We start from the raw sequence: 26,881 nt of genomic DNA on the forward strand, positions 1-26,881 counted from the left end.
AGTTTATTTCTTTGTTTTTTTTTCCTCCTAGGCAACACAGATACTATTTATAAACATATTGAATTTTGTTACTCTCTGTGGTAGTCTTAAAGGTTGTAGTAATAAGAATCCTGTGGTTCCATCCAAACTCATTAGGTAAGATCTCGTTTAAAGACTGCCAAAATAATTTTGCATTTGAAGAAGTTATTACAGTACATGCTTTTTAGGAATCTTGGAATTTTATAGATGTCAAGGGTCTACTTTATATCCATTGTTGTTTGTGGGGGATAGATTCTAGAAGTTCTGGATAGTAAAGGGCCTGAATCAATCGGTATTCAGTTTGAAGAGGGAGAAGGAAGTATTGGGGAAGGAAATTATATGTAAAATTTTCTCTTTTATTCCTCATCTCTTAATTTCCCCTTTTTATCATCCTTAGGAGAGGAAGGGTTGAGATATAATGTGAAAAACAGAAGCAGATCAGGACAGGGGTGGGTGGCTAAGGTTGCAATTTTTCAGTCTTGCTTATTTGTTAACATAGAAACTGGCAAACTGTGGCATTTGTGCCAAAAGCAGCACAGGAAGAGATTTTCAGTGGTACATCAGGGTTTTATAGGCCACTTGCACAGTGGATAGAATTTTGGGCCTGGAGTCAGAAAGGCTTAAGTTCATATTCAATCTTAAACACTTAGTAGTTGTGTGACCCTGAGGAAGTCTACCTCAGCCTACTTCAGTTTCCTTAATTGTAAAATGAGGATATTATTAGGATTGTTGTGAGATTAAATGAGAGTATATTTGTAAAGTGCTTAGCCCAGTGTACTACTACTAGTAGGTGCTATATAAATGCTTATTCTATCTTTGCTCAACCTCTGATCATTAGATAAAATTGCAAGGAAGGTAAAGTTTGTCTTCCTACTCTAATTCTGAATTATCTTCTCATTCCCCAACTTCTCACTATCTCCTTTCTCTTGGAGACCTCAAAATTCATCTTTGTCTTTACAGAGTCTTGTCCCCTTGACCCCTGACCCCTCCAAATTTGCCCTCTTCTTTGAAGCTATCTCCCTTTTTTCCCTTTTTTTTCCACAATCAAAATCCTCATTCCCTGAATGCTACTGTTTTCAGTTAAGTATTGTATGATTTAGGAATCCCTAAGCTTTGGTGAGGGGATCATTCCTTTAGGGATGAGAGCAATTGAGATTGTTATCTATGAATAAATCTGAGGCAGAAGTGGTGCTAATTAGTTGTGATGAGATTTCCCGGTGGGGAGGGAATCTTCATTGAGGGGATATCATAGCAATATTAACTATTTTGGATACATATTGAATATGCTTCTAGAGTGATTAGTGATCCCTACACTATAGTTGGAGACTGCAAATCTTACTAAAACAGTTTACAGTTATACATGAGTGCCCAGTAGACTTCTAGAAGTTATTTGCATTTTTTTTATATTACTTTCTATTTTAATAACAACTCTTAGGATAGAAAGACAAGACTGAAGCAAATGGGGTTAAATTACTTGTCCAGGGACAAAACTAGGATGTTTCTGAGGCTATATCTGAACTCCAATTGCCCTGCCTCCAGGTGCTTTGTCCACTGTGCCACCTACTTGCCCCTTGTGTATTTACATTTTGAAGTAAATCTTGTTATTTAAATGAATAGGAGAGATATTTTTTGAGAGCAGAAATAAGATGCTTCCCAACAAATAAAGTACATGTTATTTGTAGCTAAACATTATTCATTATTCCAACCCCATTAAATTTGTGTCTCTGGAACTCAGAAGACATCATTTGGGAAAAACATGATTTTTGTGAATATGTTGTGCTTTTCTTTTTCTAGATCATACTGGGTGGGTGATATCAGCTGGACTCATGATAGCCTTTTTCTGGCCTGTGTATTAAAACGTGGCTCCTTGGTTCTATTGACCTGTTTGGGTGAATTACTAACATTGGTTACATTTGGTTGTTCGATAGAATTTGGACCAGCAGAATTTATTCCTCTTCATCCACTTATAACATATAGGTGAGACAATACAATAACATATAAGTGAGGCGTAATTTTTAGTTGTTTTAATTTGTGATGGCATTTTCCTTCCTAGATTTTAGTTGTATAGATTTTTAAAAATAATTTCATCTTTCTCATTACATCTTTCTTTTGTGTCTGTCATTTCAATATCTATTTCTTATTTATAGTTCTCTCCTATTTCTTATTATGGCTTTACCCTGATGAAAAATTGACATTGTGGCCATGTAAGTATATTATTTACATGTCTTAATAGCATCAGAAAAATATAAAGTTAATAGTGACAGTTTATTTCTTATGATGAAAAATCTACCCTTTAAAAATTTACAATTCAAAATTAACTTGACACATGAACTTTTTCATTTGTCCCAGAAGTTTTAATTAATTTTTTAAAATAGCAAGAGACTCTTGTTGATTAATCACATTGTCTAACTTTTGAAATAGAAATATATGAAAACTTGTATTTATTTCTAATATGAATATCACCTCTTATTAGTTTTAATGTAGGATTTAAAGTGACTCATTAAAATTACTGGCTAATCTAGCCATTGTTTTAAATTTATTCATATATAACTTTGAATTAGTTTATTACAGAATAACACTTATTAGGCCTAGAACAAATTTTGGAAGGCATTTATGTACTGGACTGAAACTATTTTCACTTGCGTATGGTCATAAATAATTTATAGCTTGTAAGGGAATCGGTGATTCCCAATTTGTATTGTCACTTAAAACATTTATAAGATTGGCTTTTACTCATGTAGCAAATTTACAAGGAGAGAGCATTTAAAAGAATATTAAATTGTAGGTATTTTGTTTGCAACTTTCTATATAAATGCAGCAATTACTGCAGTCACTTAAATTGATAGAATTTTCTGGATGTTAGCAAAGACCTTATGTTCTATTTTTATTAAGTTTATGCTTAGTCTCTATCTTATTCTTTTTATACTAAGTCAGGTAGACTTTCTATTATGGTAAATTGAATGAAATGCAGAACTTGAAATAGTACCTCCTTTCCCAGTTATCTTCCCACCTAACTCCAACCCTAGAACTTGAAAGAACTGTTAATAAAAATATTAGAGTGACAGTGGATAGAGGGGCTATTGGTAGATGCTTCTAAGGATTATCCCACTGTTTATTATCCTTTCCACTTCACATTCCCTTATTTTTAGTTCTGAGCTGTTTATTTTTTTTAAACGCTTACCTCCTGTCCTAGTAACAACTCTAGAAGGGCAAGGGCTACCAGTGGTTCCCAAATTTTTTTGGCCTACTGCCCCCTTTCCAGAAAAAATATTACTTAGCCCCCTGGAAATTAATGTGTTTTAAATTTTAATAGCAATTAATAGGAAAGATAAATGCACCTGTGGCCATCACTGCCTCCCTGGATTGCTGCAGCACCCACTTTGGGAATCACTGGGCTAGACAAATGGGATTAAATGACTTTCACAGGGGTCATACAGCTTGGAAGTGTCTAGGCCAGATTTATATACAGATCCTTTCAGTTCCAGACTTGGCACTTTTCTCACTGTGCCACCTAGCTATCTTTGTTTTCAGAAAAGCATAAACTTCAATATGTGTCAGGTGTTTTAAAAATCAATTTGTAAAATCATTTAATTTAAAAGAGTACTTACTTTTATTAAATTATAATAATGCCAAATTCTACTTAGAAGCAGATAAAAACATTTCCCACCATTTCCACACTCCTTTCCTTATTACTAATTCCTCATTTTTCTTCACATTATCAACAAAATGTAAGTGCTCCTAATGTCATCAAATTTAGTAAAAATTTCCTGAGTCTATGTATAAGGCACTGTTAAGTTAACTGAGAGATATAAAAATAAGATAAAGTAAATTATCAAAATCCTTAAAAATCTAATTAGGTTTCTCTTCTGTTTTATATATAAATGCAAGGAAGCAAAAAAAAAATAGTCAACTAACTTTGTTTAGCAATAGCCAAAGAACTGATGAAAATGCCATAATTTGCAGAAAACATAAAATAATAATAAAAATTCACAAAATATACCATTTAGTCCATAATACATTATTGCTTTTTTCTAAAAAAATTTTTTATTTTCTCTTTGCATTTTATTCTTGCTCTATTATTTATTGTTTTATACTGTCACTTTTTATTTCTGTCTTTGTTTTGGCTTTTTTTCTGGAAAAATATAAAATAGGAATTATTATTATTTCTTTGTAAATTTGTTTCTTCTAATCTTTTTTTTTTAATTTTGGGATTTGTTTACTAGACCACAGCAATTTATACCTCAAGATTCAAGTTGTTCCCCTGATTCAACAGCCTCTGATAATGACCTGATGAGGCAGAGATTTTCTGTAAAAACACACTCAAGATTACCCTACCTGATTGTCTCTGATGGATATATGGTTACGGTACTTCGTTTTTTTGATAATATATCCCCGTCGGTACTTACGAAATCTTATTTACTTGAATCAACCCAAAGGCTTGAGAAAATACATCAAGGGCTGACATGTCAGGTATGCTTTTTATAAAAAAAAGTAAAATATTTATATTTCATTATTATCAAAGTTAAAGCAATAAATAATGCCTTTATTTTTGCATACTAATATTTCTGGTGGGGAGGAAGTGATAAAAGTATGAGTTTGTAAAAACTTGCACTATTTTTTTATAGTCTAAAAGAAAGAATCTGAGATTAAGATCGTTGGAGTCCCTCCGGGCTAGTCTGTTAAAGCATCAGGGAAACCAAAGTTCAGTTGCCTCTGCCACCCCCAGATTCTTGCAGGCAGAGGAAGAAATAGGAGAGTTGACCGAGAAAATGGCAGATTTGCAGGTACTTGATTTTTTTAGAAAAATTTGCCATGGTTACATGATTCATGCTCTTACTTTCCCGTTCATCCCCCCAACACTCCCCCCACCCCGCCATGGCTGATGTGAATTTCCAGTGGTTTTAACACGTGTAATCTATCAAGACCTATTTCCATATTATTGATAGTTGCATTGATGTGGTCATTTCAGGTCTACATCCCCAATCATGTCCGCCTCAACCCATGTGTTCAAGCAATTGTTTTTCTTCTGTGTTTTCACTGTTGTAGTTCTTCCTCTGAATGTGGGTAGCGTTCTTTTCCATAAGTCTCTCAGAATTGTCCTGGGTCATTTTGCAGGTACTTGAGATCATGCTTTATTTACTGTGAGCAATAAATCTGTATTGATTTTAGAAGTTTATCAAGAAATGTAGCCTCTGTTTTTTTTTCTTTGTAAAGGGGAAGGTCAAGTGGGGGGCCTTGATCGTGTCTATAATATCATTATTCTTTTTTTTCTTTTTTTTTTTAAACCCTTACCCTCTGTCTTGGAGTCAATACTGTGGTTCTAAGGCAGAAGAGCGGTAAGGGCTAGGCAATGGGGGTTGTGACTTGCCCAGGGTCACACAGCTAGGAAGTGTCTGAGGTTAGATTTGAACCTAGGATCTCCTGTCTATAAGCCTGGCTCTCAGTCCACTGAGCTACCCAGCTGTCCCCTAACATCATTATTCTGAGGTATTTGATGTTCAAGAATTTTTTTTTCTCATTTTAGGATCATGAAATAGAAGAAAGTAATAATAGTAAACAGTTTACCAACAATTTTCTCCCTTTTTGGAGTCAGAAAAATGATTCTTTTTTTAATGAAATTGAAGAAGGAAGATTGGAATTTGCATCTATGTTTGATACTATTCATGCAAAAGATGATACTAAAGAAAATGATGACATCATAACAGAGCTACATTTTATCCAGAAAAATCTCCTTGCAGCCTGGAATATTGGAATTTCAAAAAATGTGGAAAACAAAAAATTAATGTTAAATTACATAGTCATCTGTATTACTCATTTTCTCTACGTTCTTCAGTTTATAAAATGTCCGTCTCCTAAACAGAATCTTTTTTCAAATAAGACTCTCAGACATAATTCGTGGCTGCAGTGTGTCTTTCAACTTTTTCATCAGTGTTTATCTGTTCAGTACTGGGATCTAAGATACAGACAGGATGTGGAACATTTGGTAAAGCTGACATCACAAACTCTGAAGTTGATGTTCATTCAACAGCAACATGATCAGTTATTCTCAGATACCCTTTTAGGTTGTTTCAACTTACTTAAGATGGTCTCTGACAGTCTAAATAGCATATATGCTCTACAGCATCAGGTGATTTCAACATCAGCTGATGGAAATAAGATAGTAAATCATGAATCATTGGTGGTACCTATTTTTCAAAAATTTTCTAACAATTGTAGTCAGAAATCATGGTCATGGAATTCTTTTTTAAAGATACCTCCTCCAGCTATAAATCTTGTTCAAAAGCCAAGCCACAGGTATGATTGTATACTTTAATTACTGTCACTATCAGCTTAAATAGGTTTCATGTTTTTAAAAGAATTACTAGATTTATGTTGAATTCAGTACTTGTGAAGCAAAAGAAATCCCTATAAGAATTTCTTTACATTTTAAACAGCTGTGCAATTATTTTTAATATCAGTGACTTGGAAAATATTAATATTTTAGATTTTGGAATTACATAATTTAAAAATACTATCAATCTTGGTGTATAACAGAAATATTTGTGAAAGTAATTGTCCATAATATAATACATAGTTAGAATTTAAATTGTGGTATATTTAGAAATGATAATAGCCATATTCATTTCTAATTTGTAGTTTGTTTTTCATATGATCCCTAACTTTCTGTACAGGTTATCCATCCTTTGGCAGTTATTGTACAAACAAACTTTGTGGTATCAAGCTCATCTAAGTAGGATGGACCCTAAGGAAGATAGACAATTAACTGAAAAGATAGCGCTTGAAGAATCTATTACCAGATCCTTGTTATGCCATATACAAGCTAATCTACAGACGGCAGGATATTGCTTGAACCAAGCTTTGGAGCTTAAATCTGTAATTGGTCAGTGTCCTAAAAGGAATTTCAATCCTTATGATTAAAAATGTGTTACTGGTCTTTGTCTGATTTTGGAAGCAGTGATAGGGACTTATCATATTTATTCTGAAGTCAATGAAATAGAAAATCATAATTTTTTACATTGTTTCATTATGAATGAATAATTTGTCTAAAAACAGCATCATGCTAGACTATATCACTCCAGCTATTATTTAAATCTTTGTTAAGGTAACTATATGTATTTGGCGTTCTACTTTTTTCAATTTATATTATTAATAGCATAGATTTTTGTAGGATTTAGAGCCAAGAAGTTAAATTTAAAAATCACTATTCCAACTTCTTCATTTTACAGATTAAAAAAATGAAATCTAGAGTATCAGTGAGTCGCCCAAAGTCATATGTCTATTTAATATTATTATCATCAAGATGCTTACTTTTCAAGTTATATATTAATATAGCAAAGTTTAGCTTTTCCCCTATTACTATGGGGCTTTTAGGCTATCGCCATCTTTTTTCTCTTATAAATTGCATTTTTATGAACACCTTGGAACAAATTTTTTTTCCTTTGGTTTTTATTTTTCATTTTTTATTTTAGTTATTTTTTTCCCTTTGATGGTTGTTTTTTATTTATTTTTGTTATTTTTGTGGCTTATTGTGTCTGACACTATAAACAGGTAAATGGCACTTGTAAATATTGACAGCCTGAAATAATTTTAATGGAGGGAAATTTATAGCTCCACCAGTGATATTTTTGTGTACCTGTTTCCCTGCCAACAAAAATGGGTTTTAACTATGTTCATGATAATTGGTTTTAATTTTTGTTTTTTTGAGGTGAGGAATACTTTCTTTTGGGATCATATGAAGAATCTATTCAGCTATGGAAGAAAGCACTAGAAGAAACCAAAACAACAGGTAATGATAGTTTCCCCCAAATAGTCGCACAATTCCAGAGAACTTAGGTTGAAACATTGTACCCACTTCCTAATAGGACTTAGCATATGAATTGAGACATGTTTTTTGGGACACAGTAGTGCAGGAATTTGTTTTGCTTTATAATATATGTTTGTAGCAGGGGTTTGGTTCTTTCAACTTTCTCAGTTAGTGGGGGCTCAGGGTTAGGGAAAGAAGGTGGGAAGGAGAAAATGCAGATATTATAATAAAATTTAATTAAAAAAAGGAAAAATAGTAGTTGCTATCATTTGTTTAATTGAGCCTATTAATTCATTGAACATAACTCTAGATTTCAGAGTGCTTAAAGCAAAACTGCTGTGAGACTTTACCCTGCTGGGGAAAATGGGGCAGATTTAACACATAATTAAAACATTTTCTTTTTCATATTTTTCTGCCTTTATTTTTTTTTGATTGCCAATCACATATATCTGAGTTCACATGTTGAGTTCATTCATGTAAAATGAGGTCCTGCAGTATTTTAAAATTTAATCTTAGTGTATCTTAGTTTAGATAACTAAAAGAAGTTCCAGTAATTTCTCTACCAGGGGTCTATAAGCAAAGTTCTCGAATCTTTTGTTAGTGACAAAATCTGTCAGTGACTCCAATGACATGTTGAAAAAGAGAGAAAGTGAGATTGTAAAGAAAATAACTATTTGGAAGAATGTAGAAAATAAGTACTGAGAACTACATATTGAGCCTTTCTGAGTATTCCCTTCTTTGGGAAAATATGGAACTTCTCTCCACTAAACTAGCTCAGAGAAGTTCATTCATGCTAAAAAAGCAGAATCAAACTACTTATTGCTATGCAGATTTCTATTATAAATAATTAAGCAGAATCTATAGGGGAACAGTTTTGGGGGATTTTATGATTTTTAGTCATACTGAGATAGTAAGGTAGTTTGTACCTGACTGCAAGTACTCAGTTTTAGAAGACCTTTCTTAGCCTTTAAATAGCAATCATTTAATCAGTAAACATTTACTAAGTACCCTCTTTGTGTTAGGCACTGTGCTGCTAAATGTTGGAATTAAAAAAAGGAGCAAAAGATAGACCTTATCCTGAAGGAGTCTGCAATTTCTGACCACTTAGAAAAATGAAGAGAATGGGGAGCAGTGAGTAGGCCAGTTTGACTGAAATGTAAATTGTGAGGGAGAGTGATGGACAATAAGCTTGGAAGTAGAGATTGTATCTATTTAAAACTTACATCTAAGAAGAGCAGAGTATTACTAATTTTTTTTGTTTTTAATGAAAGCTTAACATTTTGTCATTTGGTCAAGTAGGAAAGAGGACATACTTTCTTCAGACACGCTATTATCTTGCTCAATTGTATTGTCATCTCTATTGTTATAATTTAAACGATGCTCAAGGAATGTGTGATCAGTTGGTAAGAGAAATATTGAGACAGTCTCAAATGCCTATCAAAGAAGAGGAATATTTTCCAGGTATGTTTTTTATATCAATATCACTAATTTTGCTAGTGTCCAAAACATATGAATATAGACCAAGTTTGCTATTGGAAATTTGATGCCCTTCCTCCAAGGTGAAAATCTTCATGGTTGTACAATATTGACTAAATTCTTTCTAAAAGGATATTAATTAAAAGACATAACTTTTAAAATTCTTACCTTCTGTTTTAGAATCAATAATGTGTCTTAGTTCTAAGGCAGAAGAATGGGAGGTGCTGGGCGATGGGGGTTAAGTGACTTGCCCAGGGTCACATAGCTAAGAAGTGTCAGAGGACAGATTTAAGCCCAGGACCTCTCATCTCTCTCTAGGCCTGGCTCTCAATCTCCTGAACCACCTAGCAGGCTCCTAATTAAAGGATATTAATAAAAGGATTACTACATTTCTTTTTTCTGTAACTCTTCATTTATTAAAGTGGCTTGATGAAGTCATTGCTATTTTTCTTTACTTAAGTCTTAGAATACCATAAGGCTTTGTTCTTTGGGTTAGATTTACATAATGTATAACTAAGCAGGTAGAGAGATATTAATGTATAACTTTGTATACTTGAAGAATTAGATAAATGGATAAAGACTGGAACATGTTATAAAGAAATTTTTAATAAATAAATAGTTGTCTAAGTAATAGTAGTTGTAGTAGATAGTAAGGGCTCTTAAGATGCTACTACTTCTAGGGGATATTGGTTGGGAAGCTGTGCCCCTGCATTTCCCCTAGATAGCTGGTGCAAGGGACGCCTGAGCTCTGTCACCCAGCTGGATGTTATAATTGCCCTCTTCTTTATAACAGTGCCCAGGCAGGGGCAGCTGGGTAGCTCAGTGGATTGAGAGTCAGGCCTAGAGACGGGAGGTCCTAGGTTCAAATCTGGCCTCACACACTTCCCAGCTGTGTGACCCTGGGCAAGTCACTTGACCCCCATTGCCCACCCTTACCACTCTCCCACCAAGGAGCCAATACACAGAAGTTAAGGGTTTAAAAAAAAACTAAAAAAAAACAAACAGTGCCCAGGCAGGACCATTAATGGTCAGGTGGATGGGTAACCCTTTCAGGTCCCTCTTGGGGTTGGAATGATTATTAATATTGAGCTCTATTAGCCTTGGATAACGTTTTCATCTGACTGCGTTGCTCCCTCGCCAAGGGTCATGATATAATGACCACTCAGGGCAGGTACTTAATGAAACTTTATCTATAGATGTTAAATAGGGAAAGAAATAACCAGGAACAGATTGGGGATAGGAGGCCCTGTCACTAATAGCTATGATCAATAATCCCTCAGGACTGTAGGCTGTTGTTTCAGTAAGCTAGAGCTAGTGGTTTCATACTTCTCTGGTTCAGCTTGGCCACTGCCAAACCAGGGAGGGCAAACTGCTCAGTTGGTACAGATATTGTGATTTCTCTCAGTTTCCCTATTCTCAGTTTGTGATGTCAGCCTGCACAGCCTTTAGGAAGTATCTACCCTTCATCTCCCTCTGCTTCTTCTCCTTCCCTCCTCCCGGGTCCAGATACCTAAATAGCTAATGATGATCAAATGCTAAATATCTAGGGAGGTTCAGAGCAATGTTCAGATATCAAAGATCCAAGCTCCTAGGACCAAGCCCAAGACCAAAGACCTCCCCCAAATGGCTGTGAGGGCTATTTATATCCTCAGGCCAACCAACTTTCCCCTCTCCTAATAGCCTCTGTGAATATTCCAAGGTCTCCAACTGTCTTCCCTGTCAATCAAGGTGAGACAAACCAACTCTCAGAGCTTGAATATAACAAACACAATTATAAGAGCTCCTATTTGATTTAGAAGCTATTGACAATGAAACATTGTAAACCATTAAAGGAAAGGACATTGATGTAAACTGTCATGATTTTCTACAAAAGTTTTAACTTTATGTTTAATGATATTTTCTTATTGTTCAATAACCCAGAAGCTCTTTTAAAAAACTATTGTTTGGTGCTCTTGTGAATGGTTGAAGTTTCTAGAAGTTGATTAATTAGTAGGCATTTATTAACTCTGTGGTAGGCACTTTGGTAGGCGAGGGGTTGGAGGAAAAGGTACAAAGACCCAACCGAATGAGTTCCAGTTCTTAAAGAGCTCACATTCTGGGGAAGCAACTTGCATATATACAAAATTTACATAAGTCTAAACAAAATAGATACATAATAAATACAAGATAATTCTTTAGACCGAAGGCCTTGGCAGCTGGTGGAAGTGGGTTATCAGGAAAGGCTTTAAGTATAATGTGACATGTAAGCTGAGCTTTGAGGAAAACTCTAGTTCTAAAAATCATTGATGAAGAAGAGTGCATCCTAGATATGAGGAACAGCTAGAGCAAAGAAAAGTAGACTGGAGATGCAGAGTGTTGTGAGTGAGACAATAAAAAGGCCAATTTTACTGGACCCTATCGAGGATGTAGGGAAGTATATCATATAGAGTAGCTCAAAGGTCTTACTGCAGTTTAAAGCTTTAATAATATAAAACTTCACTAAGATGTTTAGGCCACTCTTTATAATGCTGGAAAGGTGGGATTGTAACTAGGTTGTGAAGAACTTTAAATGTCAAATAGAAGAATTTATATTTGATGCTAGAATTACTGAGGACCCACTTATTCAGGGGAGTAACTTGACTTGTGCATCACAATGCCTCAATCATTGGTGTCTATTTTTGGTTATTCAGTCTTCCTCTCTGCTTCCTAATGATTAAGGACTTTATTAGCACTAAGCTCTGTGGGAAGAATTGTTGGGGAACTGTGTAATCCTGATTCGTATTATCTGGCGTCCTGCTACATTTTTCAGGTATTAAATAATTCTTTGAGGATTTTGGATCATGAACCCAGGTAGCTACAAATTTTCAGTTAACCCTAAGTAGTCTGATTTAGGGTGCTGTTTGATCTTTTGTTTTCCTGGTCTGAATTTTACAGTTCAACCTATCTTCAGGTCTGGGCAGTACAACTTCAAGTTTATCTTTATTTGGAGGTCCAGTAGATATTGTGGCTACAGCTCCTTCTTGATAGCTGGGAGACTTTGCAGGTTCAGAGCAACAGAGTTACAGGCCCACCTTCTGGGTGTAGTCTCTGTTTTGTTTACCTTGTCTCTGGGCTGAATCTCTGATCTTGTTCTGAGGTCAGAACAACAGATCTGTAGGCCAACTCCTTGTCTGAAGTCCCTGTCCTAGGTACTTGTTTGTAGGCTTCTTCTGTGATCCTGCTCAAGGGTTCAGAGTGTCAGAACCTCATTCTTGACCCTCATCATGTGTAGACAAAATCTGGTCAGATCAGCAGAGCTTTAAGCCAATCTTTTGTCCTCATACCTTCCCTTTTACTTGCTGGTGGGATAAATCTGTTATCTTGGGTTGGCAAAATGATCCACAGTGGTTTCTCCTTGAATTTCCCAATCACTAATAATCCTGATGCTCTTGCTTTTCTTTGTTGGGTAAATTGTAAAAGGAACCAGGGTTATACTGCTTCCTCTTACTCCACTGTCTTTGCCAGCGTTCCCACCTGTACTTCAGGAAAATTATTTTGGCAACTATATGGAAGATGGATTGGAATAAGAATCTTCAAATAGGGGAACCCATCAGGAAGCTATGGGTATAGTCCAGGGAGGAAGTGATGAGGATCTGAATTAAATTAATGGCACCTTCTAAAGAAGGTGGTGAATATGAGATGGTGTGGACGTAGAATTGACAGGATTTAGCAAGTAATTGGACATATGAAGTAGGTAAATGAATGGGATTAGGAGTGACTTTGAGGTGGAAAATTTGGGTGACTGAAAGGTTGGTTGCATCCTTGATTAGAAACATGAAAGCTCAGAAGGTGAATTGATTTCAGATTTATTAATGTCAACCAGAAGTATTCTGAAATTTTTTCAGTACATTTTTGGGTAGATTTCTAAAAAATAAGCTCATAATTCCTATATTACTAGAATGATGTTAGCAAGATTCCTTGTATTTAAAAATTATTCTGATTTTCATACTTGAATTAATTATTTAATGTTCTTGTTATCTTTAAAGTTAAACATCTATACATAATTACCAATTATGTCTTTTAAGGTTTTTTCCCCTTATAGACATTAGTATAGAGTACAGTTCTTTATATAAAGAATTGTTATCAGATTGCTTTTCTGCTAGTTTGTTCAGAGTCCCTCCATGCTACCTATGTTTTTGTTTCTTTTTAGTTTCAGAGAATTTTCACTGTACTTTTGGAATAATTGGAAATGTTCATCCTGAGGCTGCAGTTGTGGTTGTTAAGTGCATGGCAAGATTCATGGCTGCCTATTTCACCAACCAGCAGCTTTATGTGCTCCCACCTCACAATGTGGATGTTCTTCCTCCACTTCATATAGAGTCAGGTATTTTTATTGAAAGAAAAATATTTTTTTTCTCTGCCTTGTTCTCTAATATAACACTTTAAATTATGCTTCCTATTGATTGATTGTGATTGTATGGAAACTTAAAGACAGTTCTCTGTCTTGAATTGACTTTTGACTTTTCTAACATGATAGTGCCACTAATATTAAGTTCTTGTGTTCTTTGACCAGAGATATTTTGTCATCTCTTTTGGTAATTCATATTCATAAGATTTCCTAGTAGTGGATGTTTTCAAGTGGAATCTGGATAAGATTTATTTTTCATAGATGTTGTACAGATATTCTTTTTTTAAAACCCTTACCTTCTGTCTTAGAATCACTACTGTGTATTGGTTCTAAGGCAGAAGAGTGGTAAGGGCTAGGCAATGGGAGTTAAGTGATTTGCCCAGGTCACGCAACTAGGAAGTGTTTGAGGCTAGATTTGAACCCAGGAACTTTAGGCCTGGCTCTCAATCCACTGAGCCACCCAGCTGCCCCTATCCTTTTTTTTTTTTAAGTAAAGTTTTGTTGATGCCCTTAGAAGTCATTGTTTATGAATGAATATAACAACCTTTTCTCCTGCCTTACCCTCTCAACTAGTAGATATTCATGTAGTCCTTCATATAGGAATGATATCTGACTTCATTTTCACTTCTGGTATTCTGTGGTTTCTGCAACTATTTAGAACAGGACTGTCTTCCATGTATACAGACTTCCTGAAGTATTACAGCAAAGTTTCATGCAGTTATTGGACTCCCATGTTTTAAAAATTTGTGATCTTTTAGAGAAATACTAGGTTGAAGTTTACTTTTGTATTATTTGTATTTACATTTTTATATTTTAATATAATTATATTGTGATATATAATTAATCATAAATAATACATTATTATTATATTGCATTTATGTATAAATACAGTTGTATTTGTATTATTTGTTTTAATGTATGCAATTATTATCCAAGAGTGTATAGGAAGTTAGGGCATAGGATCTTAAATAACTTGAAGGGACTCTTGAATATATTTACCTAGTCCAACTGCTTCTATTCTAGATAAAGGAACCAAAGTGTAGGAATTAAGGAACTTGTCCGGTGGTGGTGCATTTGAGCAACTGATAATCTGAGAACAAATTGTTACTAAACACTGTAGAAAAAGTACCTAATTATAAAGGTTTTTTAAAAAGTAAAGCTTTGATTTTATTGGTATTGGGAACTTGCTGTCTTCTAAATGCAGATTGGTACTTGCTGTCCATGTGTGTCCAGCATGGATATTTCTTCCTTTTCATTATTCACAGAACAGTCTGTTCGAATCATTCCTCTGCAACACTCTAAGGTGGCAAGTGTTATTAGAGATCAAAATCTCTCTTACGTGTGGACAGTTGAATATGCTCTTGAATTGCTATTTATCACTGGGCTGGTCCCAGAGGCTGTGTGGCTGGCTCAAAGACTTGGTGATTGGAAGATGGCAGTTTCAATTGGTTTAGCTTTCAAATTATGCTATAAAAGTAACAGCATTTTATCAAGGTATGTACTTTCCAAACATGTTTAAGTTCATAGTTACCATACTATTGTTATAATTTCTAGGGCTTAATTTTTGTTGTTACTATTATTTGTATTTTATATAGAAACTTTGTCACTTCTAAATGTATTTATTTCAAATTAGTACTTATCTTCAGAGTAGCATTTAATAAATTATTTCCAAAGATTAAAAACAGACCTCTGCATTTTATATAGAAGTTGAAAGAAATCTATTATGTTCAAATTTTTTTCTTTAATCAAGGCTTGTAAAGCAGTCAGAATGTTTGTATTCTATTATTTTTAGCATTTCTAAATAGTGTAGCTTGACTGCAGATATTTATTTGATCTCTGAACATGAGAAAGACAGTGTAGTTTTGTGGAAAGAGCAGCAGACCATGAATTTTCAAAATTGGGTTCTTTGGCCCAGTTCTTATACTATTAGCCATGAAACCATAAACAAATTTATTAACTTTTTATGCCTCATTTTCCTCATTCATAAATCAGGAATAATAATATTTGCATTATCTATTTCTTAAAGTATCATTTTAGGCAGAGAGCTTGTTGAATAGTAATGTACTATATTTGTAATATCTGTTGTTTTGTTAAGCATAGCTATCTTTTAAAAAATTGAAGACATGTAATAAAATTTGGAATTTTCACTTCTAGAATAGGACTGACTTTTGTCTTTGTTTTCCTTTCCCAAATTATTTAAGATGTAAGAAAAAGGATTTAATTCTACCTTTAAACATGACTCCAACACGAACTTTTCAGGAAAAATTGCAGTGTTTTTTAGGTCAGCCAGCATCTTTGGAAGTGTCTCATGAGATGGGTCCTAAATATAAACAGTTTACCGGTATGATATCTATCAGTTGGTGTTTTTCTGTCTATCTGTCTGTTGATTTATCAATAGATATATCTATAAAGTATATATGTATATCTAATTTATATAAATGAACCTCATATATATATTTATTCTACTATGCCCACAGATTGAACCACACCTTAATTTTATTCTCTGAAAAAAGTAGATAATGTTTGCATTTTAAACATCTCAGCTCTCTCAGACTCATTCAGATTCAAAAATGTGCTTTGAAGCCTTAGTGATTCTATGATTTTTTTCTGGGCCTTTTTTTTTAACATATGTATATTGCAATCCTCCTATACTTTTTTCTATAGTGGTTCTTGTTTATATTTTTCCAATTCTTTGTAGAGAATTTATTTAATGTAGAGGAAATGTATCTAGATGGTAGAGGAATTGAAATACTCCTTACTCCCCAGTGCCACTTTTAGAGTCTCTACCACTTTCACTCAGGAACCTTTGCTCCTTTTAAGAGTCATTCAATCCATGTTTATCGTCTAGTTAGGATTCTAGTAGCTGTTATTTACTGATTTCAAGATACTTTCCCTCCCTCTTCATGGGATTCATTGCTTGGTTCACAGTTTTTCTTTCCTTCCCATCTCTTGTTTTGATATTTTGATATCCTGATATATCTTGATATATCCTGATATTCCTTCAAACACCTTTACTTCCTAGTTCCTTAACTTGTTCATTTCTCCTCTCCAATCCACTTCAGGTACAGAGATGATCATAACCTTGATCTTGCAATATATGCATGTATTCCACTTTCATGTTCATGATCTCAGAAATTCCTTTATCTGATTATAATCTGTTATGATTCTACCTTTTTTCTGCCTTACAACCCTGACCTTGCTTTTTGTATTTCTGTAGCCTCCAGTTCTTTCCCAGGCCTTAACTCCATGCACTGGCTATATATACTCTAATCCAGGGGTCGGCAACATATGGCTCTGGAGCCATATCTGGCTCCACCTCCTGACCAGCCAGTCCAGGCAGAGCCCTAGGATGTGCCCCAGGGGGCCCTTCAGCCCCCGCCCCATATTCCAGCACCTTCTGCCTCCATCCTCCTCCTTCCGCAGGCGTTTATGGCTCTCATGGCCAAAAAGGTTGCTGGCCGTTGCTTTAATCCCTTGTCTATCTTGACAGCTTGGTAAACCAGTTCTACACTACATTGTCTTCTCTCTAGTCTCTTGGTTCCTTATTGGAATCTTGTTCTGCCAAGCCTCATTCTTGCTTAATTATTTCTACCATAACTACCTTCACTTCTCTTTACTTGCTTTTAAAGGAAAAAAATTATGAAACTATACAAATTGAGTTCATGACAAATTTATTTTACATAATCTTAATTGGTTCCTCACAAAGGCATTGATTGTTTTGTTCCTCCCTAATCAATTTACTATCTTACCACAGCAACTTTTCCATACCTTTTCATTCCTCCTCAAACCGCACTTTCCTTCTATCTTCTTTTTAAATTTTATTAAAAAAATTTTTTTGCCCTCTACCTTCTTAACCAAAAACTTTGCCTTTCTTGCACCTCTCCACTTCCTATGCTAAGAAAGACCAGAAGGCAGATGCTTGCTTTGTCTAGGACTGGAACTTGGCAGGGCCCTCAGCTTACAATAGTACCCACCTAGAAAAGTGAATAATGGAGAGACAGACCCAGGGCCTAAGGGAATTTGGCCTTCAGATTATCTGAAAAAGTTCAGATGTCTTTGAATAAATATTGCAAGACAAAGGAAAATAGTTAAATACCTGATGAGATAGAGGGCCCTCTGGATTTTACTTGTTGATCTCATCAACTACTATGGATTCAATAATCTATTACATAAATCCCTGATATATATATATATAATCCTACTCTCTCCTGGGGGCAGCTAGATGACACAGTAGATAGATAGATCTCCTATCTGAAATCAGGAAGACCTGAGTTAAAATTTGGCCCACTTTTACTTACTAACTTGTGTGACCCTGGGCAAGTCACCTAACTTCCTCAGTTTTCTCATCTATAAAATGAGCTAGAGAAGAAAATGACAAACCATTTCAATATCTCTGCCAAGAAAACCCCTAAAAGGGGTTGTAAAGAGTTGGACAAGTCTGAAATGACTTAGCAATAGTAAAAGTCTCTCCCGATGTCCATTTTCTTTATTACCAGCTGCCTTTTGGACCATTACTGGCTAGATGTTTCATTGGCATCTCACACTAAGCATGCTCAGAACAGAATTCATTATTTTCCTCATGCCTTCTCTCTTCCCAACTTTCCTTTTACTATCAAGGGTACCATCATCTTCCCAGGCACTCAGACTCCCAGCCTCAGTGTTTTCCTTGATTCTGTACTCATGTCAATTCCATATATCCAGTCTCTTGTGAACCTTCTCTACATTTTAAAATATGTCTCCTTTTGGTTCATATGGCCAGCTTCCCTGATTCTGGCCCTCATCACATGCCGGTAGCATCATAATAGCTTTCTGGTTGGTCTCTGCTTTCTGTCTTTCTACACTAAGTTGCCAGAATGATTTTTCTAAAGCTCAAGTATGAACATGTCAATTTTCCTTGAATTCTGATGGTTCCCTACCTCCTCCAGGATCAAATGTAAAGTTCTCTGGCATTTTTAAAGCCTTTTACAACTTGGCCCTTTTCTATCTTCCCAATCTTCTCAGACTCTACTTTCCTCCACTCATTCTACCATCTCGCTACCATTACCAACTTGATGTTCCTCTTATTTCCTGACTCTGTGTTGGTGCCTGGAATGCTCTTCCTCTCACCTCCAGTTTTTAGTTTCCCTGGTTCTTTCAAGATTCATCTCAAATTCCATCTTTGGCAAGAGGCTTTTCCCAGTTCCCTTTCCTGCTAGTGCTTTTTCTCTGAGATTACATTCCACTTCTACTGTATATATTTTCATGCACATTATCTTTTTGTTAGAATGTGAACTCCTTGAGGGCAAGGACTGAATTTTTTTGCTTCTATTTGTCTTTGTATCCCTAGCACTTAGCAGAGCATTTAGTAGATAACTTAATAAATGCTTTTAACTGATTGTATGTAAGATCATTTATGCTTAATATTTAACTTTTAAAAATGTAGGTGTTTAGCAAACCTTGATTTCTGTAAATTAATGGTTGTAAAATGCTATTGTTGATGCTTATCTTCACCTTTTATAGATCCCATTGAAGAAGAAGATGTAGACCTACTTTTTAATTCCATACAAGAAGTATTGAAAGCAGCAGTTATGGCTGATGCTGATATTCTCTCAGAGACATTTCAGCTTTTGATAGACTCAGCCAAAGACTTCAGTAAGAGGTTATGGGGCCTGGTACCTGTGGGCTTGTATCTTCCCTCTCCTCCATTATATTGTCCTCAACCAGCTGTTCTTAGTGAGGTAAGTATGATGAATTAAAGTTTAAAGTACTTTGAAAATTGATTAATCCTATTCATTTTTTCCATTTTGTTGCATATAAAAATATTTAAAAATAATTTTTATTTTGTTTTCATGTCTCCTTTAATTTAAAATATATATGACCTATATATCTTTCTTTCAGAAAAAATAACAATGTATTTAACAAAGAATTTCACATTATATGCAGTATTCCTCTGTCCCATCTCCAAGAGAGGTGCTTTTTTATATCTCTTTGGAGCTAAGCTTAGTCATTGTAATTTTACAGTATTCTGTTTCCATTATTCTTTCCATTTACATTATTGTAGTCATGGTGTATATTATTTTCTTGTTTTTGTTTATTTCATTTTGTATTACTACATAAAAGTCTTCCCATGCTTTTCTGTTCATCATATTCACTGTTTCTTTAATCACAATAATTCCTTGTATAAACCACAGCTATTCCCAGCTGGTGGGGAATTGCTTTGTTTCAGTTCTTCTCTACTACAAAAAAAAGTGCTAATATGAATATTTAGTTCTATGAGGCCTTTCTTGTTGTTGTTGACTTCTTTAGGGTATATTCTAAAGAGGAATTTCTGAGTTAAAGAGGGTAAACATTGCTTTCCTGATTCTTGGGTCCAGTTCTCAGCTCTGCCAATAGTGCATTAGTGTGCCCCTCTTTTCGTAACCCTTAGAACACTGAATAGTCCTCTTGTGATCTTTTCACATTTACTGATTATAAAATGAAAACCTCATACTTTGATTCACATTTCTTTTTTTATTAGTAATTTATGGTATTCATTCATAAATATTCATTAATTATTTGCAGTTTTTTGGAGAACAATTCATATCCTTTCACCACCTATCTATTAGGAAATGGCTTTTGGTCTCACATATTTTTGTTATATATATATATATATAGCTTGACTATTTGATCCCTATTAGAGATATTTGATACAAATTTTTTTCCCTAATTATCTTAATTGCATTAATTTTTTTCATGCAAAATCTTTTAAATTCCAGATAATTGAAGTTACCTATTTTATCTTTTGCCTCAACTTCTAGATTGTTTAAGAATTTATCCCTAGCCATAGATATAAAAAATGCCTGATTTTGTTCCCTGCAAGGTTTTTGAAAAGAAAACCATGATGAAATCTTCTTAAATATATAGATATTTTTAACCATTTACAAATGAGGATAAACACTTTCATATAACATTCTTATTAAGTAATTAGACAGTATATAGCTCTCTGTCTTTATTGTCACAAAACAAATCAGTGTTGAATTTCATGAGTTCTAAAATACCTCCAGTCTTTTGTTACTGCTCTGCCTTATTTTGAAAGACAATTTTTTCTTGTTATTAGGTTGATTATTTAAAAATAATGCCCAGCAGAACTTTTTTTAATCATTTTGTTCCTCCTCTGAAAATTTTATACGTAGCTTGATTTTCTTTTTAAGATATATAATTAGTTGAAGTTGTAGTGTTCAAAGCTATTCTGCTTGTCTATTTCTTTCTGGCTTTCTTAATTAAAAACTGCATTAAAAAACGATTTCTTACTGACCTTTAAAAAATTTAATTTGTTTCATTGAACAAAATTTTTTTTCCTCCTTCCTTTATCCCTTTAATACTCATAGCCAAATTCTACTATTGGTCCTGTTCAAAAAATTTGTCTCAATCTGCACCTTGAGTTTGTCATCTCTCTTTCAGCAAAGAGGCAGCATGTTTCATCATTGTTCCTCTGGAATCATGATTGGTTTGAGGGTCTCTTTTCTTACTTTTTAAAATTGCTACCCTATCCCTATCTCCACTTTCCCTCTTGTCCCCTTTGAGGGAAAGATGGAAAACAAAGTTCTTTCAACAAATATACAGTCAACCATGCCTAATAATGTTTGTCTTTTTGAGTATCTGAAGTTCATCACTTCTTTGGTTTTTTTTATAGTTAGAAGCTACACTAAAATGTTTTTGGAAATTTTGTGCTTTGCCTGGTTAGTACTGACTTTATGTTTTTCATTCTGCAATTTCTCTGAGTGAAGCTATGATCTCTCTGATGTACTTTTTAAAATAATAGTAATTATAGTAGCTTGAATTTATATAGCATGTTTATAAAGTGTTTTACTTTATTTGATCTTATTTGATCTTTATAACACTTCTTTGAGGCAGGTGCTCTTGTTGTCATCCTCATTTTACAGACAAGGAATTGGGACTATACAGGACTGTCCTAGGTTGTCACACATTCAGTTTCAGAACCCGAGACTTCCTGACTTGAAGAGAAGCATACTATTCATTATGTCACATTGCTTCTTATCTATTTAAGTCCCTATCTCAATACAGAGTTATTATGCCATTTTGTTAAGGGTGAGGGGCTAAATAGAATCAGGAAGATGTGTCCCTGTACTGGTCTGGAAAGAAGAGTGAATATGGGTTCATCCTAAAATAGTAGCAGAACAACAACAATATGTCCCTGAAATTTAAGGATTGATGTTGGATGCATTGTCTTTTCCTTTGTAATTCTTAGCAACTTTTCAGTTTGAGGAACACTAAATATCATTATTTCTTTCTTGATTTAACTTTTAAAATTCTCTGACCCGTTGATTCTCTAATAAAATGAAATTTTTTATAAAGCCGTTAGGGCAATGCTTTGCATTTAATAAGCTCAGTAAATGACTATTCCTTTGCTCTCTTCCTTCCCTTCATTTACAAAGGTGACATATTTCTTCTTTTTACTTTGCTTTTTTCAGGACCATGGTGATGATCTCCTGTTAAAAGTTGAGAAAGATTATCGCCAGAAAGTGTCTGGCATTCTTCAGCGAATTCTTCTGCTCTTCCGGGCATCTTGTTGTTCCTTCCCTGCAGCTCAGTGGTACATCTTAAAATTGAGATGGGCAAGAAAAGTCATGCAAAAGGTAAGGTCATCTTCATCCTTTGCCCTGCTATTTGTCTTCACCATCCTGACTGATTGAACTTTCTCATTATAATGTTCCCTTTTTTATGTTTGTCTCCCTTATCCTTACACAGAGCCACTGAGCAGGAGTATGCCTTTTCTGTCGCATTTCTTGTCTTGTGAAATAGTCACTTATAGCTCACCTTATGGGAGTTCTGGGCAATCTAGAGGAACTTCATCATTTTTTTATGTTCCTTGCAATTAGTACAAGGTACTATCTATCTATAGATACCTAGTAAATATCCAATTTAATATAAGACTTTGCTAGAAATAGGAGCATCTTGGCAAAAGAGGAGCCCAAGAGATCCCCATTTTCCTTTGTGTCTAGGTGGGATGATTTTATCATCAGTCAACTTTTCTTGCCTCACCTTCACTCATGTATGAAGTAGTATCATATAGGTTAAACCAAGTTACAAAAGTTTTTAGGCCTTTTTGTCCATGTTGCAGAAAGGATAGGTCTGATACAAGAACAGGACAGGGGTGGATTTTTATTAATTTTTCTTACAATTCTTATATGACCAAACCATAAGCTTATGTGAAATGTTTTAGTCCATGGGCTAATACAAACAGAACAATTTCTTGCTGCTGTCTAGTATTATTAAACATACCTAATGGATGTGATGATGAGTGTTTAAATCTGTGCTTTTGTTTGTCATCTGGAGGGATATTCTGCAAATACAGTTTTATACTTCCTTGCACCTTGTAGTTTTAGTATGATGACCAGTGCCCTGAGAAGTCAAAGGCTTTGCCTAGGGGCACATAGCTAGGGGGTGTCAGAAATAGAACCTGAACCACTACATTGCCCCCTGACAAACTATACTTGTACATGAGTATGAGTTATGAATTAATTAAGTAGAAAATTAATTAAATGGTAAGTAGAAAATTAATTAAATGGTAAGTAGAAAATGTTAATTTCATTTAGAAACCAGGCCAAGAGGATAGAAAGCTTTATAAATTTCAGTCTTCTCAGTTTTCCTTTAAGGAAAATAGAGGATTAATAATGTTTTCTTGTTTTAGAGATAATTAAAAATAACAGAAGTTAAATAGTTTAGACAATTTTTTCCTCTTTAAAGCTATATGAGCTTCAGCATGATTTAAATGATCAAGGTAGATTTTTTTTAATAGTTGAACTAATTTCTGAAAATATTTAACTATATGGTTTATGGAAAAATTTTGTCACAGTTTCATTTTCCTTTTTATTTGATTGTATCAAGTGTTTGTGTAGATCCAGAGCTGTTCCATTTTGGAAATTGCTCCATTTTGTTCACACGTTTTATGTTTACAGCCTCCCATCAGTGTTTGTAATGCAAATAACCCAAAATAGAACAAGCCATTGTATTTTATTGTGCACCCCCTGGCCCATCCTGTTATGTAGAAGCCCCTAATTCTGAAACTGAGTAAAAGAGTTATTACACCAGTTCAGCCTTAAGCCCTAGCAATAGGAACCTTAACCAATCAGCTTTTACCCCATTCCCACTCCTCTTTTATCCCTCTAAAAGCATGATTCCCAACATGAATGGTGTGATTCTATTGGATTGGGAGAGCCACCCTTACTGGTGAATTCAACAAACTTTTCTTTTGATTTACAAATTTCTGTCTGGGTTACCTGGTTATTATAGTCCCTCATCTGTCTAGGTCCAAAGGATTCTTGTGAAAGCTAATGTACTAAATTTCTAAATTCCTGTAAAATTAGTTTTTATTTTTTTTCTCTTCAGATTCGAATTAAAGGCTTCCTTCCTTCATTGAGTCCTTTTCCAGAGTCTTTGCTTCATTATTGTAAAGTTGGTATGGCATTCTATCAACCTGGAGCCCCTCAAGACCAAAAGCTTGATGAAGTTTCTTGTAAAACAATAGGTTTGTAGCAATATGAACTTAACTGATTTATGATTTTATTTGGGCCTAACAAGGAAATATGCTTGATAAGATATTTTTTCAAATTAAAAAAATATATCTTTTTTGGTTAAATAACAGGAGAGCATCTTTTATATGTCAAGATATTTTTCATGAATTTTTATACTTCATATTTTGTAAAAAATGTATGTTGCTACTACTAAAAATATTTTAAAACTTGGTTACTATTTTTATGTTAGAACTTTAAATTGTCATTTCAGCACTCAAGGGTATTTGTATATTTTGGTTTTCTTCTTGATTTCCCCTGCTTCCTTCATCTGCTTGGATCCTTCAGAAGAACAAGAATGGAAATTAGATGATGAACAGAGGTGTTAAAAACAGAGCCCACAACACTCCTGAGTAAAACCCAAACCAGACTGAAATGTAATTGGGAAACATTTAACCAAAATAAATAAGGAGCAATAAAATAAATAATATCACATTTTCAAGTTAAAGAATCACTTTGTATGGTTCAGTGGCCCCCGTTTCTATCTGGGTTTGACACCTCTTGTCTAAGCACCTCTTTTGCCATTCCTTGGTGCCCATCTTGGCCCTTTAGTCCCCTTTTGCTTTTGCTCCAAGGAGCTGCATAACTTGAGGCATGTCTCTACCCCACACTGTGCTCATCTGTGGAGGAGATGGGCTATCTGAACTTTAGGATATATTCCAACTGATCAAATTTAAAATTATAGATAGGTAGACATGTTTAAGTCAAATAGATATGGCAGGAGAATTCATTATTTCTTTATAGACAGTTTTGAAAACTTTTCTCACCTGCCATCCACCCATCTCCCAAGGAACCTACATACATATCAAGTAGAAAAGGTTGCCCATTTGAAAATGCAATTTATTTTAGGTGGAGATGGGCAGTAAATCTTGTTTTTTTAAACTCCTACTACAAAGCAGCATATATAGTACTGTATTTAAATAAACATACTTATGTACTATATACCTAAGATGTAAGCATGATATAGTGGACATATAGCTTAGGTCCAGGAGAGGTAGGTTTAAAAAAAACAATTATATATTTATTACAAACTGTATTTCCACACAAGTTTTTCTAAGTTATATGATTGAACTAATCTCCTTCTCTCCCTTCCTTTCTCCTTCCTGGTGCTGGCAGGCAATTTAATCTGGGTTGTACATTTATTATCATGTAAAATATATTTCTATATCGTTCATTTTTGTAAGTGAGTAATCTTATAAAGCCAAAACCCCTAAACATAAACCTAAACAAACAGTTGAAAAATGGTATGCTTTCATTTGCATTCTGACGCTTTCAATTCTTTTCTCTAGAGATGGATGGCATTCTTTGTCATAAGTCCTCAGAATTGTTCTTGATCATTGTATTGATAATTGCCAACTCTGTCACATTTGATAATTCCACAATATTGCTGTTACTATATACAATGTTCTCCTGGATCTGCTTATTTCACTGCATCAGTTCATGGAGGTCTTTTCAGCTCTTTTTGAAATCATCCAGTTCATCATTCCTTATAGCATAATAGTATTCCATCACTGTCATATATCACAATTTGCTCAGCCATTCCCCAAATGATAGACATCTCCTTAATTTCCAGTTCTTTGCTACCACAAAAAGAGCAGCTATGAATATTTTTGTACAAGTAGGTTCTTTCTTCTTTTTTTTGATCAGGAGAGGTAAATTTGAGGCTGGCCTATGCCACACTGTCTCCGTGACCCTGAGCAAAGGCAGTTTTCTATGACAGTAAGTTAACAAAGTGTTGATCTGCAGTGGTACTAGGAATTCCTTATCTGGTGAGCTCACAGGTTGGATCTAAAAGACATTTATATGATATATGCATTTTTACAGGGCATCCCAAAAGTCTTAGTGCACTCCAAAGATTTAGTAGCTTCAAACTGCACTCAGACTTCTAGAACATTCTGTATATCTATTTAAAATACAGAGACATAAGTATATATTGACTAATATTTGTCAATCACATAACTAATTTTGATTCAGGTTGCTTCAGAGAACTCTGTGCTCTGTGTTGGATGCTTCATGTCCGGGAAAAGTTGTCTTACAGTTGTAGACAATATCAGATAGCAAGAGAAAATGTGGAAAAGAAAAAGGTATTCATATTTATAGTAAAATAGTTGTGATACTGAATTCATCAGATTACTTTGTGAAATTACTCTAAATGCTTTAAATCTCATTTTAAAAAGATTTTATTGAACAAAAAAATTTCCAGAATTATTTCTCTTTCTTTTAATTTCTCTATAGGATATGGAACTGGAGTTTGATCCTTGTATGGTAGAACACTGTCTCAGTGCACTGGAATGGGCATGTAGAATGTTACCTTTCTCTAGGTTTATGAATATTGAAGAACTTGTACAGGATATAATTTTGAGTCTTATAGGAGAACTTCCACCCACCAGAAAGGTAAAACTTTCAACTCATTGAGTACTGGAATTTTGTAAGACTTTGTTAGGACATATTTGCCCATAGAACTGACATAAGTTTATTTTTGCATAGGTTGCAGAAATTTTGGTGAACGCCTTCCCCAATTCTGAAGATATTCGAGTACCTTTAAGAGATAAATATAATTCTCTTCAACAGAGACTAAGACATTGTACTGTGAAAGGTAATATGATTTCTTGATTTTGATGTCAAATACATAAATTGCTAAGGAATATGATTTTTAGGTATTTATAC

General features: G+C 34.4%; 1 protein-coding gene across 1 annotated transcript in view; it reads left to right on the plus strand.

Annotated features, from left to right (window-relative positions):
* CPLANE1 (ciliogenesis and planar polarity effector 1) overlaps positions 1-26,881 on the plus strand; it is a 118,504-nt gene that overhangs the window by 13,014 nt on the left and 78,609 nt on the right. The window contains exons 7-23 of the mRNA XM_044681409.1: positions 32-135; positions 1,813-1,995; positions 4,242-4,488; positions 4,644-4,802; positions 5,543-6,312; positions 6,690-6,898; positions 7,724-7,804; positions 9,119-9,283; positions 13,473-13,640; positions 14,930-15,158; positions 15,866-16,005; positions 19,164-19,381; positions 22,115-22,279; positions 24,033-24,171; positions 26,189-26,298; positions 26,450-26,608; positions 26,702-26,810. Coding sequence (XP_044537344.1) covers positions 32-135; positions 1,813-1,995; positions 4,242-4,488; positions 4,644-4,802; positions 5,543-6,312; positions 6,690-6,898; positions 7,724-7,804; positions 9,119-9,283; positions 13,473-13,640; positions 14,930-15,158; positions 15,866-16,005; positions 19,164-19,381; positions 22,115-22,279; positions 24,033-24,171; positions 26,189-26,298; positions 26,450-26,608; positions 26,702-26,810 — 3,355 coding nt within the window. The remainder of the gene's footprint in view (positions 1-31; positions 136-1,812; positions 1,996-4,241; positions 4,489-4,643; positions 4,803-5,542; positions 6,313-6,689; positions 6,899-7,723; positions 7,805-9,118; positions 9,284-13,472; positions 13,641-14,929; positions 15,159-15,865; positions 16,006-19,163; positions 19,382-22,114; positions 22,280-24,032; positions 24,172-26,188; positions 26,299-26,449; positions 26,609-26,701; positions 26,811-26,881) is intronic.

Source organism: Gracilinanus agilis, chromosome 1, assembly GCF_016433145.1.
Source record: "Gracilinanus agilis isolate LMUSP501 chromosome 1, AgileGrace, whole genome shotgun sequence".
Lineage (NCBI taxonomy): Eukaryota > Metazoa > Chordata > Mammalia > Didelphimorphia > Didelphidae > Gracilinanus > Gracilinanus agilis.